This window comes from Parus major, chromosome 9 (genome assembly GCF_001522545.3).
Source record: "Parus major isolate Abel chromosome 9, Parus_major1.1, whole genome shotgun sequence".
NCBI lineage: Eukaryota > Metazoa > Chordata > Aves > Passeriformes > Paridae > Parus > Parus major.
Window position 1 is genome coordinate 3,621,812 of NC_031778.1, and position 17,694 is coordinate 3,639,505.

General features: G+C 40.5%; 1 protein-coding gene and 1 long non-coding RNA gene across 4 annotated transcripts in view; one reads left to right on the forward strand and one right to left on the reverse strand.

Moving 5' to 3' along the window:
* LOC107208864 overlaps positions 1-8,140 on the reverse strand; it is a 28,104-nt gene extending 19,964 nt beyond the window's left edge. Inside the window, exon 1 of the long non-coding RNA XR_001523331.3 lies at positions 3,701-8,140. This is a non-coding gene — a long non-coding RNA (uncharacterized LOC107208864). The remainder of the gene's footprint in view (positions 1-3,700) is intronic.
* RBP1 (retinol binding protein 1) overlaps positions 1-16,296 on the forward strand; it is a 19,817-nt gene extending 3,521 nt beyond the window's left edge. The window contains exons 3-4 of one of the 3 annotated variants that reach the window (XM_015637834.1): positions 8,476-8,577; positions 11,683-11,957. In XM_015637834.1, the coding sequence (XP_015493320.1) occupies positions 8,476-8,577; positions 11,683-11,736 (156 nt within the window). In that variant the 3' untranslated portion in view covers positions 11,737-11,957. The other 2 variants (XM_015637835.3, XM_015637836.3) reach the window with 2 other exon arrangements.
* The last annotated feature ends 1,398 nt before the right edge of the window (positions 16,297-17,694 follow it).

The window sequence follows — 17,694 nt, forward strand, 5'->3', positions numbered from 1 at the left end:
GGATAAACCTGAGCAATTGCAGTTTGTCCTTTTTCTGACCCTCAGCCTGGCTCTCTTGCATACACATGTTTTTGGGTGACTGTTCTCTGGAGGGATAGAGGGAACAGCAGCTGGTGACATCAGGTACCTCAGGATTTTGTTTCTGTTGGGAAGTGAAAATTTGATACTTTGAAAACTCTAAAGCCCTGCAGTTCAGTCAAAGATACAGTTTCTGTGTTCTGCAAAACCAAAGATGGAGATAGTTGACCACAGGAGAGATCACAAATGATGGTAGCAGTGCTCCTTGAGCTTTCCACCCACTCTGAGATAAAAATTTCATCTATTCACTTGGCAGTTTTGTGAGAGATCTTCCTGTAACTTCAATCATACTTAACAATTCAGGTTGTTAAAAACTTGGCAGTTTCAAGTACAAATGTAAAATGAAAGTTTACATCTTCAGGAACATCTTTCATTCTTTGAGATGTCCCAAGGTGTACATTAGATGGTGTAGAAAGAAGTTTAGGACATGAATTTGGGACATTTTTTCTCACGTGATGTGAATTGAAGCATGTAGTCAAGTTACAGCTGCTTTGAAGAATTTGTTCATAGTTTTAATTGGTAAAATATTAACAAATGGAGAATGTACCAGGAGAGAAATTTCAAGTTAAAAAGTACTCTGGCTTTAGTATTTCTCACACTGAGTCTTTGATCCTGCTATCTTAATTCTCAGTGAAGCTCCAGTCTCATCATTAAATCTCCTCAATTTTAAAGTGAATTTCTACAATCTCAATTTGTGATTTTTTTACCATCTCAGGTGCTGCTCTAAGTATGAAACTTTGTTTCATTTATATCAACATTACTGTGGAAAAAATTTACTGTGCATGCAAGAGGAAGTATTATTGAAACATTTAATCCAAACCCATCTCTGAAAGTATGTGCATTTGTGTTTAGGAAAGTGCCCTAGTGGCATTGTGTGATTTGGGCTGCTGGAATGCTCTCAGTCAGGATACTGAAGTCCAGATTCACTGAACAGTTATGAGCCCAAGGAAAGATTTAAGACTGTAGTGATTAAATTACCATCAAAGATAACAATGTTCAAAACATCTACTACAAAGGTGTGTGTGTGTGTGCAAAAAAAAGGAAATTTTTTGCTTCCCTTTCTCACTGTCACAACCAGTGAAGCTGGTGAAACATCTACAGTGTGAAATATGGACCAGCACATAGGAACAAGGCACATAAGCCTTCTGTACCTTCACAGTGTAATTTACTTAGTGTTTCATAAAGAAATTATGAAAAAGTTAACTGAAAAACCTTAAAATGCTGAAATAAAGGCTGGAGTTTCACATTGCAAGTCTTTGCATCCAGTGAATCAAAGCAGATTGGATAGCTCAGATGCAAAAATTATTTTTTTAAAATTTTTAGTTTTCTAATGATTCTGCTGGTAAAGTCAGAGAAGACTTTTGCATTGTAATTATTCTCTGCTGTTCAGGCATTTGAAAGCCTGAATTGCTTTATCTTACACTATGCAGAATTAATCTCTTTTGACAGAGACTTAAGGGCAAGTGATCTGTTAAAAAATCAAGAAAGATTTTATGTTCTAAATATAGAAGAGCAAAATTTCTTGGATAACTGAGAACAGTTGTGTTATAACTGAGTGTTTGTCCAAGCATATGAGAGGTGCTTTGGTAACTCAGAACCTTGTGCTCTCTGATACAGTAATTTTCTTCTTCCATTGAAGCAGGAAATGAAATGACAAAGGCAGGGAGCTGGGAAACAGAGAAAACTGCAAGAATTTTAAAGTGAATGTGGGAAATAATACATCCTAACCATTTAGTTATCTAAACCTGAATACAAGTGGGGTATAACCATGAATAAGTTATCAAGTGGGTGTTTAGGGTTCCTTTATTGGAACTAACAGAACTTGTAGTCCTAAGTGAAACTTGCTGGGGTGGGGGAGGGTGAGGAGGATTTGGGAGTTGTAGAGTTCCCTCATCAGATCTAGAAAACATCTTCCCATGTGAAATGTCAGTTAGTGTTTGAAACAGCCACACAAGGACTGTTCACAGACACCTGACTGTGCCAAATCTTGCTGAAGGGAGGGAAGTTGCTCAAAACTGATCATGGCTCTGTTTTAATTAACAAACATGCCTAATGTGACACTGATTCCTCTCAGGTTTGTTTTCAGGAAAGCTGCAGTGGAGGTAGTTGTTCTGGCCATAATTTGATTTATACCACTGCAAGGTCAGAATAAAGCCCTGTTACAAAATCACATGGTCCTTGAAGCTTATTTAACTATTTAGGCAGGTTCCTCTGTTACACAAATGGAATTCATAGCTGTTAATCTAGGTCTGAGCAGGTCTGGGAATTAAGACTTTGCTGCCAGAAAAACAACAACCAATAAACAACATTCCACTTCATGGAATTGCAGGAGGGATCTCCCACAGGGTGAGAAGATTCAAAATAAATTGTGCCTGTCCAGTAAGATGCAAGATCAGCAATATGTCTTTACTCAATCCCTCTGATTTAGCTGCTTTATTTCTTTACCATTTTGGGCTTGTATTTTCTCATATACTTTGGTGGAACAAGCATTATTCTAGAATCACTGTTGCTGGGGCTGGTCTTCTCTCAGATTTAGTGCCTCCTGTCTCTTTGCAGTACTGTAACTTCCCCAGCTCCTCATTGGCATAATCCCTGATTTTTTTATTTTGTGGGGGAGGGAGGTGTAATTTAAGAGGTAGACTTTATGATAGTTTTCTGTTGGTATTTCTGGTCCTTTACAAACTGCTCTCAACAAGAAGAAAAGTCCTCCAGTCAACCCCTCTGAGGCTCCAGATAGCTGGGTCTGTCTCAGGCTCTGTCACAATGGACTCTGATCCCTTCTGTCTGTGCCTCAGTGAGGAGGAAGAGTTTCCTTTTTCCTGCCTTGTCCCACCCTGGTTGCTCCTTGGGCATTAGTTACTGCCTGGATGTGATGTGCTCAGCACATTTGAACAGTGATAGCAAATGAGATGATCAGAATCTTTGGCCATAGAAATGTCATAAACTTCACATTTTGCAGGGCTGGATTCATGTCTAAACCACAAGGCTGATTAGAAGCTTTGGAGCTGGTAACTCACAAAACTGCTGCTAGCAGATGGAAGCTCTGCAGGGAAAGTGGGTTTCAGTAGGTTTAGCATTTCAGCTTTTTGTGAACTCTAAAGAGCTCTGAGAGTTATGAATGCAGAAAGTGCAATCAGAATCAGCTGAAAAGCTGAGAACCAGACTTAACAAATCTGATTTTGAATGACAAACCATTAGTGTTATGTGCAATAGCATCTTGCTAAAATTACACAGGGGATAAATTAGTTATAGCCATTAATTTAAACAGTAAGTGTCTTAGAATCGATTCTGATCTTTGCACAGAATGAATTGGATGTGATGTCTTTTACTCTTTTTTCTGGCATGGGATATACAAGTTTTCCTAGTTTTGTATTATTTGTATACAATTTTATTTCAGTGAGGAAAAAAGCCCCTATTCCTAAGAAATGAAGCGATATGCACTGTCTAAAATATTGATTCTCTACATCCCCCCACATACTGTCATAGCCCAGAGCTTTGCAGCTTCACTTTCCTAGTCCCTGGAACATACCTTGTCTTTGCTTTGCTCTGTTCTCTTATGAGCAAGGATTCAAAGTAAGGAATTGGAACATTTAGGGTCTGATCCTATATGACAACAGCTTACCTTTCATCTAAAACTTCTCACTCCAATCCTAAGCCTCTTTTCCAGCAGTGCTGCCCCTGGAGATGTTGGCCATGACAAAAGCAAAGGAGACTTTGCCCCGACTGAGCTGCAGCAGAGTGAAATAGGTTCAGCCTTTGGCCAGCACCACGATCTGGAGATAAAGGCCAGGAATTGTTCTGTTTGCTTTGTTTTTTTCTCAGTAGTTTCTTCCAGAACTTCCAGATGCAGATGTGACAAGACAAAAGGGGTTTCAGGGGCAGAGGTGACCCCCATGGCTGTAGCCCCTGGAGCAGCCTCCTGCATAAAGGCTGTAGGGAGTGACCACCTGGCAGAATTCCCCTTCACAGCTATACTGGACTTTGTCTGGGACATCAGGAGTTTATCCTATCAGCACTTCATTTTTTAACCCAAAAAACCACTTATAAGAGGTTTTATATCACTTTGTACTCAGTACAGATGAAATGGTTTATCTTGAGAAGTTGTTAAATACCTTGTTGGAGATATTGCTGTGTTTGACCAAAAGTTCTAGGATACTTTCTTTGGTGTTATTTACAAGACACAGCTCAAATTGGATTTTTCTGTTTCATCTGATCTAAAAAAAAAATGACTTTCCATTTTTTTAATCCTTCTTAGATCATAATTACAGTTGTAAAATGGGCTGTCATTCTCCCAAGCAGAGAATTACTGGATGGAGATGGAGCAGGGAGTGTGGTGCACACCTAGCTTTGCAGTCATTTGGTGCTCCATGTATAGAGAAAACACTCTGAGGGAGGCAGGAGGAAAATAGAACTGGTGCTGCTGTGTTTCTGCTACAGATAGGAAATCAATAACGTATTTTTGATGAAAGGTGGGAGCTGCAATTCATACTTGTAAAGGTAATGTGTCAAAAATCTATGCAGCATTAAAAAAAAAATGTTCAGGAACTGCTTGGAAAAAAAAAGTTATTTTCTTCCATTCATCTGTAAAATCCATTTTGTACCCTCAGCTGCCGAGCCCCTGACCCAGGCAGGCACACAGGAACTGCCAGCAGGGGAATGAGGAATATTGTGAAACCAGCACCAAATGTCTTTGCACTTAGACTTCACTGGGAAATGCAAAGTACCCTGATAAGGTTTGATGACTATTTCAGTAAATTACAAAAGTCACTGTCTCTACCTGTGGGTCAGGATGATTTGCCACCAGAAGCTGAAATTGTGCAACATTTCACTACAGTTGCTGCTGCTAAAGAAAAAGCAGATACATAGTCAATAATTTGTTTAGGGGTTACTAAATACTTCATATAATAAATCCACCATGTCTCATAACTGGGAAACAGTAATGAGAATACTTTAATTATCATTTCCACCAACTTTAATATTCAGGAAGATTCAGGTGGTGCTATGCATATAAATTTAAAACTTCTTAACACAAAGAGATTAAATGACTAACAAAAGTATGTGGATGCCCAAGTAGTAAAAGGAGAATATCAAAGTACACAAAAAGTGAAACACTACAGAAACCATACCATAAAACTAAATAAAATTTGAACATTTTTTTGTTTTCTCTGGCTTCAAAGGCTTTTTCACTTCCCAGAAGAGCTCCATTCTCTAATATTAAGTATGAGCAAGTGGGAAGTGAGCAAGATTTAAGAGTTAGATTACGTACTGTGTAGTTGAAAGGAATAAACAATATCTTCCATTTATTATCAAGTAGTACAAGATGCTCGAAAAGTCAAGAGTTCAGTTTTAGAGAAATAATACTCCATTTTTAGCTAGTTGGTTCTGTTACTGGAAACTGCAGCTTTCTGTGTGCCTGGAGTTTGTCTGCCTGTCCCCCTCATGTGGAAGAGGACAAGGAGCAGGATCTGTGTTCCTGGGCTGCCATGGCAAGGGTTTTCAGTATTCAGGCAGGTGGCAGCAGCTCTGTAACCAGGCAGCCCTTAGCTAATGCTGTTACCAAAATGGGGGCAAACAAGGTTCATTACAAAGGCATACTTTAGTAAGGAAAGTAGCTTTACATAAAAGGTAAAGTGTTTGTTTATCTTGGGAGTGTGTGCCAGGAAGAACCAAAGGGTCACACAGAACTGCCTTAACAGTTTGCAAGTGCTTGGCTCCTGATTACACCATGATCCTGATCACGTCCTCAAAAATAAATCCTTGCTCTTTGATACAGCAATTTGCCCTACAGTATTTCTGGAGAATCGTTTTTATGTTCTGACTCAAATATTTGGGAATGTTGTAAAGCAAGTGTTGCTCTGCTTTAGATGCTGTAGAGGGTGGAATGTTGACAGCAGCCAGGGCAATTAACAGCCAGAGCAACTTCAGCCTCAGCTAACACTCACTGTGTGTCTCAGCAGAGATATTTGGGGTGGAAGGACATGTTTCAATCTGAGCTAAAAGAGAATTTTGTATTTTATGTATTAGTTTAATAAAAGAGATATTGAGACATTACAATTTGACCTAAAGGATACAGATGCCACTGATTAATCTTACTGTCATAAAGTGATAGTTCCTGCTAACAAAGAAAATCCCATTATGTTCTCTTGCAATGTGTTCTGCCCTTTATAACATTCAGAGCAAAACAGCTACATACAGAAATCAGGAATTGTATGGTTTACTCATATCCCCTCAATATTTATATTTCTCAAAGGGAAGGCAAAGGATACCTGAGAATATTGTCTGGTAAGACACCTTGGTTAATGTCTGTGGGTTTAGACTCTTCGTGGTTACCACCAAATTGCAAAAAGCAATTTCTAATCTTGACTGAAAACACAAAAAATCCTGAGAAAAAATGTGTTGTTTTCTGAGATGAAACAATTTCAATCACCCTTGGAGGCCAAAAAGTTAACATTTCCTTGTGCTGCTACAAATATTTCTCTATTTCCCCCAAGTGTACTAAGTCAGTGTAACACTCACAACTGACTTTGAACATTAGTAGGACAAATAAAGTTGGATCCTACTTTATCATGGTGTATTGCCTCTGAATTCACATATAAACCCACCAAATTTAACTGTTAATCTAAAGATTAAACTATGCTGAGCTCTTATTCAATGGATATAAATAAGTGCAGTTATTAAGCAAAGTTCCACATACAATTGCTTCATTCCACAGTATCCCTCACACCTACAAATCATCATTCATTTTCTGTAACATTCATTTCTTAGAATCAGAAATTTGTAGGTATGTTAACTTATAAATTAAACATTAGTCACTTTTACTCCTGTTGTTTGTTATCTTCTGTCTCTTCAGTGGATGTGTGCAGATTCAGATATTGGAGAGGATTTAGGTAATGGTGACCACATTACCTACAGCTTTACCCAAATGTGTTGTTCCTTCCTACATTAGCATTTTTTGCATTAAAAAGATACGATTTCATTAAATGTTATCTATTGCTTGGTTTAAATATATCAGTTTACAAAAGAGAACAGAAGAATTTGTGAATGCATTTTCTAAATTAGAGAGATTTCTTTAACAAGGACACGTGAGTTTGTCTCTCAGAGCCCCCTTGTAGTGCAGACAGACTGATGGGATCAATCCCATGGCCTTGCCCATGATTATCTATCCTGGCACTCCTGGAGTGATTCATTTTCCATGCTGATTTAGTCTAAAGCTTCCCATGGGAGGAGGCTGCTGCCTGCACTCATTCAAAGGTAGTGGCTGTCATGGTTATCATTTAAGAATTAACTGTTTGTGACAGATGAAATAAATAGGACTGGATAGCTTTGGAGTGTTGAACTGGGTTTAATGACCAGAAGGAAGAATGTAGGCTGACTTCTTCTCTCAGGAACTACACAGGATGGATGCAGTAATTGTCCTTTAATGACAAATCAGAATTCATCATCTCTCCATGTCTGACTGCACATGCAAGCAGTGGCTGAAGACTTTTACAAGGTAGACACTAATTCCATATTTACCTCTCAGAGCACCTTCAAACAAGCTGATTTACAGGCCATGTGCTAATATTAATGTTAAACTATCCTCATGAAGCACAAACTGTCTCTGCTCTTCCCTCTTTAAGTATTTTACAGAGCATTGCTTCTCTTTGTCTTAGGGAGACAGGAAAGGCAAATTGTCAGTAAATGCAAAGCAGAGGAACAGGCTGCAGGATGCACACACATAGAGTGAAGGAGTTTTATGAATCAGGCTTTGCTGAACCCCTCAGGACAGCACCAATATTCCCAGAATTGCAGTATGGGTTACTGCACCTGACTCTTGACTTACTCTGCCACTTCTGGCTCAAGTAGTTCCCCAGCCTCAATTGCAAAAAGCCGGATGCTGACAAAGTACCCAACTGCTGATACCTCCAAACCACTCTGCTCTGTGCAGGAAGGCAGGCTGACACATGAGGAAAAGCCAGCTCAGTATTCAAAAGCTTTGGTCATCCATAGTGCCAGGAAATGGGAATTGTTTTCAGGTAGAGCAGCTGGGGAATCATTCACAGGGTGTAAAAAACCAAACTAGATCTTAAGTTTTCAGCTCCTTTTGTAAATGCAGTGTTAGGCTGCAGAGCCATTCTGCTCCTGCATTTTTCAGCAGGGAAAGAGGAGGGTGTTCTTTCACAATGGTTTTGATGGTATTTTTTTCTTGCTTTATCTCATCCCTCCAAGTTTTTGGTAGGCATTTGGGCAGTAACTTTCTGTTCAAGCTCATTTCTTTGGTAACTATCCTAAGTAGTACAACACTCTCCAATCTCTCTTCTATGAGATGCACTCATCATTAGAGATAAGTTTTGCTTCACAGAAACTCATCATAATAAGAGAATATTACAGTAATACCAAACATGTCTGTTTTGTTAGACCACTGTGTCTTGGGATGGAGATAAGCTGCTTTGTGTACAGAATGGAGAGAAGGAAGGCCGTGGTTGGACCCAGTGGATCGAAGGAGATGAAATGCACCTGGTAAGATCATGTCAGCAGTTTTGAATGCCCCTCCATTAAAATGGTTAGCTATAACATAGCAGGGAATGTGCTATGTCATTTTGGCTTGCTTTGACATGATTGTGTACTGGTGCAGCATTTGACTTGTCTCTAAAGCAACAATTTCATTTGGAGACATTATGTTTTTACATCCCTTACAAAGCCTGACAATTTCAGATGCTCTTTCTATGCTCAGTGTCTGTCCAGACTCACCAGGCTGAAATGTTCACACAAGGAAGGCATTTACCAGAGTGCACCTCACTGTCTGTAAAATACTCAGTATGGGAGCTGTGAAACTGAGCACCCAACAATAAGAGAAAAATACATCATTGTTCTTTTAAAATAATTACAGGCCACACTACATTATAGCCTAGAGAACTAAAACAGCAATTAAGCTTTTGAAATTGATGTTTTTTTCCCAAATCATCATTTTTATCTTTCTAAATGAACAGGATCTGAAAGAAGATGCCTGTTCTTTTGTCCTGTATATCTTTATAGCATCCTCACTCTCTCATCAGTGTGGGTAAAAGGCAGTGTTCCTGCTGGGATAATAAACTCCAACCTCCATTTCTCTTCACTGTGCAGTACTATTAGCATTCAGCAATCTAAATTGATATCTTCTAAATGTTCAAATCAGTAGCAGAGTTACGAAATCTTTGCAGCAGTACCCCAAGCACCTTATTACCAAAGGTCATTTTGAGGAAGTATTGGTGGTCCCAGTACTTCCTCAAAGGAGAGGAATGGCTATGACAGATCTTCCCACCTGTACTTGGTGCAGCACAGGCAGGGAGAGGGTTGCTGTGTGAGTGAGCTGAGGCCAAGGCTCACCTGGAGGAGAAGCAGCAGTGAGAAGGAGAAGCCTGGATTTCCTGTGCATGCACACTCCCAGCAGCACCTTTCAGCACTTCCACTCTGCTCCCAGCTGCACAGCCTGCAGGGCCACGGCAGCAGACACCAGCCAGGACCTGTTACCCATCACAGTGCCTGGCCCGAGTTCAGCTCACACCTGGCTGCCCTCAGTCCTGCTCATCTGGGCATTCTCCTCCACATGCACACAATAGCACCAGCTGCTCTTGGATTTCCCTGCACTGGCATCCTGCTTGCTGGCCTTTGCTAGTTCCCAGGCATTCTCTTCCCATCTTCTGTCCCCAGCACCAATTCCTTCAAGCCTCCTTTCTGCTATTCTTCCTCTGATTCCTGCTCTAGCCACACAGCCTGGCCATGGACCTCCATGCCCAGAGCACTTCCTAGACTCCCTGTCTGGAGGTTGATTTTAGATGTCAGGAACTCAGATTCAGTTGCTCCAATACTTGTGTTTAGTGCCAGTTTGGGTAGCCCAGGGTAACCTGACTACTCTGATGCTGCTTTTCAGAAGACTGGGAAGAATTCTGGATCATACCTGCTAGCTCCTGCATTCACTCACTGGCACTTGGAAAATTTACCACAATCTGTCTCCCATGTATGCAGAAGTCAGTACAAAATTAATTCATGCAAAGGAAGTAACCAAGTATTTTAGAGTCTACTCCTCAGTATTTCAATTTTCTCACTTCTTGTATTTCATGAATTTCAAATGATGTCTCCTTTATTTCTCCAATCCTTGTTAATACAGCTCTCTCAATTAAAAGTACAGTAGAGTCCCCTTTAGTATCTTATTTTTGATCAGCTAAGATCACTAGGTTCTGTGCTTTTAAGAGTGCTATGATACAATGAGCAGTTACCTTTAAAGAATTAATACTTCAATAGCTTTATGATCTTATTGAACTTTAAACAACGCCAAGTGTTAATTTATTTTTTTCACAGCCCTGCAGAGAGCAGGGCCACATCCTGTAGTAGTTTATCACTTCCTATTTTCTTCATTTCATTCTGTGGTCTGTACTGTGTAGTTCCTTTTAGATTTTATTTTATGCGAGTGACTTATTTGACTATTCCCCATTTCCTTTTAAGTTTCATTGCCCTTTTCTATTGTAGTGTTTGCTTCTGCTCCATAGTTTTTTTCACTGTCAGCTGGTCTCTCAGCCTTTATTCCAAACTCCATCTTCTGGGTTACCTCTGCAGGAGTGAACAGAACAGGTCCTAACTAAAGTCACTGCATCAGTCTGTTCCTCCCCCAACTCAGCATGAAGCACTTGCTCTTATTGGGGTCGAGCAACATATGTCAGTTAAGGTTATTGACCTAGTTTAAGGGTTTTTTAAGTCATTTTATCTAAGTCCCCCATAAAAAATGTACATCATTTCTGCAAAATATTCCAGGAGCTTTATTAAAAGTCTCATCTTGAACTGGAAAGTGCATCCCTTCTGCTAGGTCATGCATAAATACTGTCTTTATGTCCTTTAAGAGCTTCCACACTCTTTTTTCTTGCACCTAAACCTTGCCACAGGAACACACACCTGTGTTCACTTCCCAGGTCAAACCTGAGGAGTTTCAGGAACGGGGATGGGTGAACAGGCAAACAGCAGCAAATCCCAACCCAGGAGGGAAACTCTGCCCCTACACATGCCCAGCTCACAGAGATCCAGAGATCAGCCAGAGGGGTTTGGGAAAGCTCTTATGGAGCTCAAAGTAACAGCTTTATGCATCCAGGGCTTTCAGCCAAACCTCACTGCAGGTGGACAAGCCTGGAGCACATCTGCTGTCACCTGCCTTTTGTAGCCATGAGCTCTGTGTTGCTAAATTTCTGATTTCTGAATCTGTAGGCTTGAGCTACCAGTCATCACCACACATACCCAGAGCTGGTGAGGCAAATCCATCCCCACTTCTTTATGTATCCAAAATAGGTAATGCCCATTCCAAAGGCCTAAAGCAGTTGTATATTATTCACTGCAAATAGAGAATAATGCACCAGGAACATAGTTGGCCTTTCAAGATCTGAGATCCCAAAATATCTTCCCTTGCTCCACCTTTTAGCAGAAAACAAACCCAAACCAGATGGTTTCTTTTACAATGAAAAATAGGTTAAAATATGTACAAATCTTCCAATCCAATTTAATAGAAAACTGTGGATTAAAATTCAGCTGGACATACACATGAACCCATAATGCTTGTGTCCTATGTAAAAATTGTGGGTTTTAATTATTTTCTCTTCCTAGGAAATAAGAGTGTGTGGAGTCACATGCAAGCAGGTCTTTAAGAAGGTGCAGTGAGCTACTGCTTCCACAGGAGTGAAGAACAGTAGAATTTACAGACTTGCCACCAACTCTCCAAATGCTGGTGCTGAGCATCCTCAGTGACAAGAACAAACACAGAAATGAAGATCACAGTAGAACTGTATAGTTGGGATAAAATATTTTTAGGAAATTGAAAAAAATGACTGCAAATAAAGCTGTTTTTAGAAATGCCAATTAAAAATACTAAACTCTCTAAATGTGTGCATACCATAATTCTCAACTACACTGAAAAAGGACTGTTAGGTATAAAACGAGATGCTGGAGGGTTAGATCTTGTAAGCTATTTTTTTACTCTCAATAGGCATCTCTCAGAGCCTCAGCCTTGTTTCCAAATGGTGAGCTGCAGTTGTAGGGAAGCAAATTGGAGCTGTAGGATGCAGCTTGCACTTAAATCCTGAGTTCACTAAAGCCAGTAAGGATGTTACCATTAGCTCCAGTGAGTAGCTCCATACTGGAAGTGTTCCATCAAAAATAAAAATCTGATTTCTCAAAACGAGTAAATTTATGGATCAATACTTTGGAAAAACAATGTTTACAAAAGCATGGCTAGGGGGCAGTTCTTCACCAAATGCTTTACCCAATATCTGGCCATGCATTTTTTTTTCTTGTTCTGGAGACACGAGAGTAAGATCACAACTAGAAACTGTCTATAACTGTACACACACCACACAGATGAGACCAGCATTGCTTTGTACAGTATCATCTGCAGATGTTTTTATGCCCTTCACAGTCCCATGTTCTAGTGCAGATGGAGTGTAGGAAAGCCGTGGCCTGGCAGTTGAAATCAGAACACTGATTAAACTTTACTGAGGGGAATAATTCTGCCAGGTTTTCAGTCCATCAGCACACTGGATACAGTGAGCACCACCAGGTCACATCAAATCCAAAAAGGTTTAAATTCACAAAGCTTTAGCATGTAATCCAGAGTTCCAGCATCTCCTGGAACAGCTGTTAGCATCCATTTTCAGGGACTCAGGCAGTGGGGAAATCAGCATAGCAGAGCCTGCTCTGAGATGGGAACATCCCTTCCCTGCTCTGAAATGGGAACAACATCCCTTCCCCTGCTCTGAGATGGGAACATCCCTTCCCCTGCTCTGAGATGCAACATCCCTTCCCTGCTCTGAAATGGGAACATCCCTTCCCCTGCTCTGAAATGGGAACATCCCTTCCCTGCTCTGAGATGGGAACATCCCTTTCCCTGCTCTGAAATGGGAACATCCCTTCCCCTGCTCTGAAATGGGAACATCCCTTCCCTGCTCTGAAATGGGAACATCCCTTTCCCTGCTCTGAAATGGGAACATCTTCCCCTGCTCTTCTGCAGCTCCTCTGCTTAGCCCTGCTTTTGCCTTCCCCAGGGACCAGTGCTGGCTGAGACATTTTAGACATGTAAATGCTAAAATGCTGCCATCCTCCACTAACCAGAGCCTGTTCTAAAACATGCACTGTTGTTAGTCCTGTTTAGGAAAGCTGGGAGCCTGATCTAACATGGAATCCTGGAACCACAGACTCACAGAATGGCCTGGGTTGGAAGGGACCTCAAAGATCCTGCAGTTCCAGCCTGCCATGCACAGGGACACAGCATGGAGAAAAGGAGCTTCAGAAACAGCCATTGCAAAGTCTGCAGTTAGCCCAGCAGGGATGGTAAACTTCCTGAACTCTGCTATTTCAATGGTGCTGCATCTTGTGAGTGCTGTAACAGACATATAATTCAATTTTCTAAAGTTTTGGAGTTTGCTTTACTTCAGAAAGCACACAGAAGATTTTATCCATGAAGACTTAAGCATCCCCATGTGATAAATAGGTGAATAACTCTCCTTCTCCACATCAGTTTTTGTGTTACCATTGCAACAGCTGTTGATACCACTCAGAATTACAGATGTGCAATGAAATTATTTAAGTTCCCCCATATTTTTTTTTTATTTGCAATACTTATTGGCTGAGGAAATATACTCTGGGAAATATACTTGAGTCTGATCAGCTAGGTCTATGCAGAAGCTGCTTTTCTGTCCTGGAAGAGTGTGTTAGCCAGCCAGCTGTGTGTCCATAGCTGAACAGATGTCCTGTCAGACAGACAGACCACCAGATCATGGGGATCGACTTTTCTGGTACTTGGAGTGGGACAGGTCAAAACTGGTTACAATTAAATAAGGTTAAAAGGGTGTAGGAGAGGGAAAGTATCAGAAACCTGTGGATCTTGGGCTAAAATGCTTCTCTGCTTAAGGGGAATTGCAAATACTTGCCTATTTTAAACACTGTTTATCATTTTACACGAGGTTGAGGATATGCCAGTTGCCCAATTTTAGTGCATCAGTAATTTTTTTTTTTTTTTTCTTGAAAGATTATTGGGCACAGAAACTTTTTTCCTTCGAGTTTCTAATTATTGATTTCATAATCATGGACACCCTCCAGGCATCTTTTCACTCTTCAGCCCCAAGGAGAGCAACAGAACAAACAAGTAACTGCAATAAAGTGATGGCTCACACCACTATCCCCAGATAAACTTGACAGGATTTTTTTTTAATGTTCAGCACTGACTGAGACCTTTTTTGAAATGTAGTTTTCCTTCAACAGAACTTGGCAGTTCATAACCCTTAATTCACCAGCTGTCTTCTGATTTTTGCCTCCAGCTCTCTCCAGTCTTGTGTAACATTCAAAACTCTTTTTGCCGAAGGTTGTAAGTGGATCAATTAACATCTAGCTAAGTAAATCCAATTGTTAAAAGCTATTATTATTGTAATCAAACAGACAGCTTTTCCCCTTTGGGTCATTTGGTACAAGGGCAAATTTAGCACCGTACTAATAACTAATGGCCTATCAAGCAGAAGCAATGTAACCTGCTGCTAATTATGGAGGAAAGGCAAGCTCACAAAGCACTTTCACAGCTCATGGATGGAAAACACAGAAACTTCAGAAATGTTTAACTTTGAATAGATTAGTTTCAAATAATTTCAATTGCTTGTCATTATAATTGTAACCTCCTATCTCACTGCAGCAACCCTTTCCCTTGGAAAAGGAAATTATGTTCATTCATTGCTTCCATGACGATGGTTTCCAATTAATGTGTGTAAAATTAACCATGCTGTTTCCATGAACATTTAACAACTGTTCTCATGAAATGTAATTTAAAACTTTCTCCATAAAATAGCTGCTTACTGAGTGAGCATTCTACAATTACTTGACAAACATCTGCCTCCCTGCTAATTTTTTAACTACCTAGTAACCAAGACCTTCACAGGGAATTCATACTCAGATTTGCTTGCTACTCAAGAACCAAACTTAATATTGATTTTCTTGACCGGCAACAAACTTTCAGCCATAGTTTGCCAATATCCACTCTGTTCTACAGAACTGCAATACCTTCAGATAGTGGGAATTTTATATTTTGTTAGGAAAGACCAGTGCCTACAGAAGTAGTGTGAATGGAAAGTGTAAATAGAACAGACTTTTCCCATTGTTGAGAAAACACTTTTTGTTTACTTGAACCTGCAACCCACAGGTACATTGTAATGTAATTCCTCCCAGCAAACAGCCATTCCCTGTTTTGTCTCAGGTTCTCTTTACCCCTTTCAGTGTATAAACTTGGCTGCTCTCATCTCTTACAATCTAAGCCATGGGAACAAGTATGGAAATAAGAATTGGGGTTATAGTCTACATTTATACAACAGCCCAGCTGTGAAGGTTGGGGAGGAGCTCCTTACCATGATCTTTGTAACAGTTTTATTGTTAAATAAACACGGGCTGAATGGCAAATTTCTCACAGCCAGGATGAGCAGCAGATTCCCCAAGAGTCTCTCCTGGGAGCAACACTGGAGCACAGCAGAGTCCTGGTGTGCCATGGATGGGCTCCCCTGGGTGCATCCACTTCCATCAAGCTCTGCCATTTGCTTGGCTCTACTCTCTGAAACTTGACAGCAAAAAGCAAGAGTTCACCTCTGCAACATTAATAAAACTTCCTAGTATGTATCATTTTGTATTCTATTCTCTTTTGGACAGCCTCATCTGTATTCACAGAACAGACTCCCAGCTATTCATCCTTTCACCCTCTATCAGTAGCACATTTGTCTTGGATTATTACCTGGGTGGTACAGCTATTTCTATTTTAAGACAGGGGTTTTTTCCCCTCAAAGCAAATGTTTATTTAAATAATTTGCTCCTGTCTAGGAAAAGTGCACACAAAAGTAGAGTCCCTTCAGTAGCATGTATTTTATTACCAGGACAAGCACTTTCTCTATATTAATAGCTAATTATAAGAATCCACACTGAACACTTAAACAAAATGGCATTTCAGTTCTTCACCAAACCCTTCGATAAAACTGCATGGCAATTAAGTTTCTGCACCATGGAGGAAAATGGCAACATTCTTATTAAAGGAAGGGAGGAAAGAAGGATAGAAAACAGTCTGTGGTTATTGACTCTACACTTATTTACATAACAAGAGACCATTTGTTTTGTGGTACACCACTATCCTAGTGCTGAGCAAATAAAAGGTCAATATTGTGACAAGAGCATTCCAAATTTAAAAGATTTTATTTAAATGTTCAGCTATTTAACATTTCCAGAATGGAGCAGAAGCATGAGCAGCTATTTATGGCTCCATAAGCATTTTAGAGTAGCTAACATTTAAAACTTGTGTGTGCATGTGCAGAAACACAACGTGGTTATCAGCAGCACACTGCAAAGACAGGCAGTCCTTTAAAAGCTTTCAGGCTCAGTTCCAGGGCTTTCTTGGGGCTGGCTGTCCTTTATTTCCCTGCCCCTTCCACCTACACAAGGCAAGGGTGCAGAAAAGCAGAGGTGAAACACAAGAAGTGATGAAGACCCAATGCAAAATTGTACTGAAATTTGGAGTTCGACAGAAAAGTTCCTCTCCATCCTGATGTTCCCACTGAATTTTTTTCTTGTGCAAGCCAGTGGATTTGCTACAAAAAGGAAGTGTTTATAATGCAGTGCAGTCACCATTATGATTTGGTGAGGCTTAGAACCACAGCATATGGGGAGAGCTCTCTGGAATTTAACTTTTCATCAACTGCAGCAAGACTCACAATAGTTCCTTGCTCCCCTTCTCTAATTTGAAATCAGCATGATTTGAGTTGTATTTTCTTACCAAGGCACTGATACTTGTCATCCACAACCATTCCAATTTCCAACACTTCTCTCCAGCTGGGCATGCTAAGGGCATGCAGAGGAAGTTAACACAACTCAGTAGAACTTCTGTGAAATGACTGTGATCTTTCACTCGTTCTGTCAAGAAACATGTTGCCATTCTTGATGCTGACATTTACAAGGTTATTTTTGTAGAGAAAAATGGGAGTGAAGTGCTGTTTTATGTGTGTTACAGCAACACAGAAAGAACTTGCTCAGACACAGCACTGAGCAGCTCCTCCACACACCCAGCTTTGGGTACAACAGGGTAATGCAGTCTCTCCATTACCACACTGATGCCAATGTTCATCAGAGACACTTAATTACTCTGAACAATCCTTGAGGGCAGAATATGGCCTGAAGTAGCCCTGGCTGGAAAGCCAAGCCATCACTGCTCCTTCACTCCAACGCGTTGGTTTTTTCAGCTATAAGCACAGATACTCTCTCTGTTCCTCTTTGGAACTGGTAATAAATTCTAACTCTGAAAGAATTACTTGGGAGTTTTAGCCTATGATATCTAAAAAAGCAGCCAAAAGCACAGAGCAGACTTTCCCAGGGCTCTGCAGCAGTAACACATCATCCCAGCTTTGCCTGAGCTTGGCTGCAGCCAGCCTGAGACACGGGGGCTGACAGGAGCCAGACAAACAAGAGCTGCACACGAGGTTTCACACCCTGAAATGATACAGAAAATCATGATCCATTCCCTATCAAGCCAAACAAAAAAGAAGTAGAACATCAGAGTTCCCCAGCAAAATAACCTGTGGACAGCCTGGTTCCACCTCCTTAAGGACT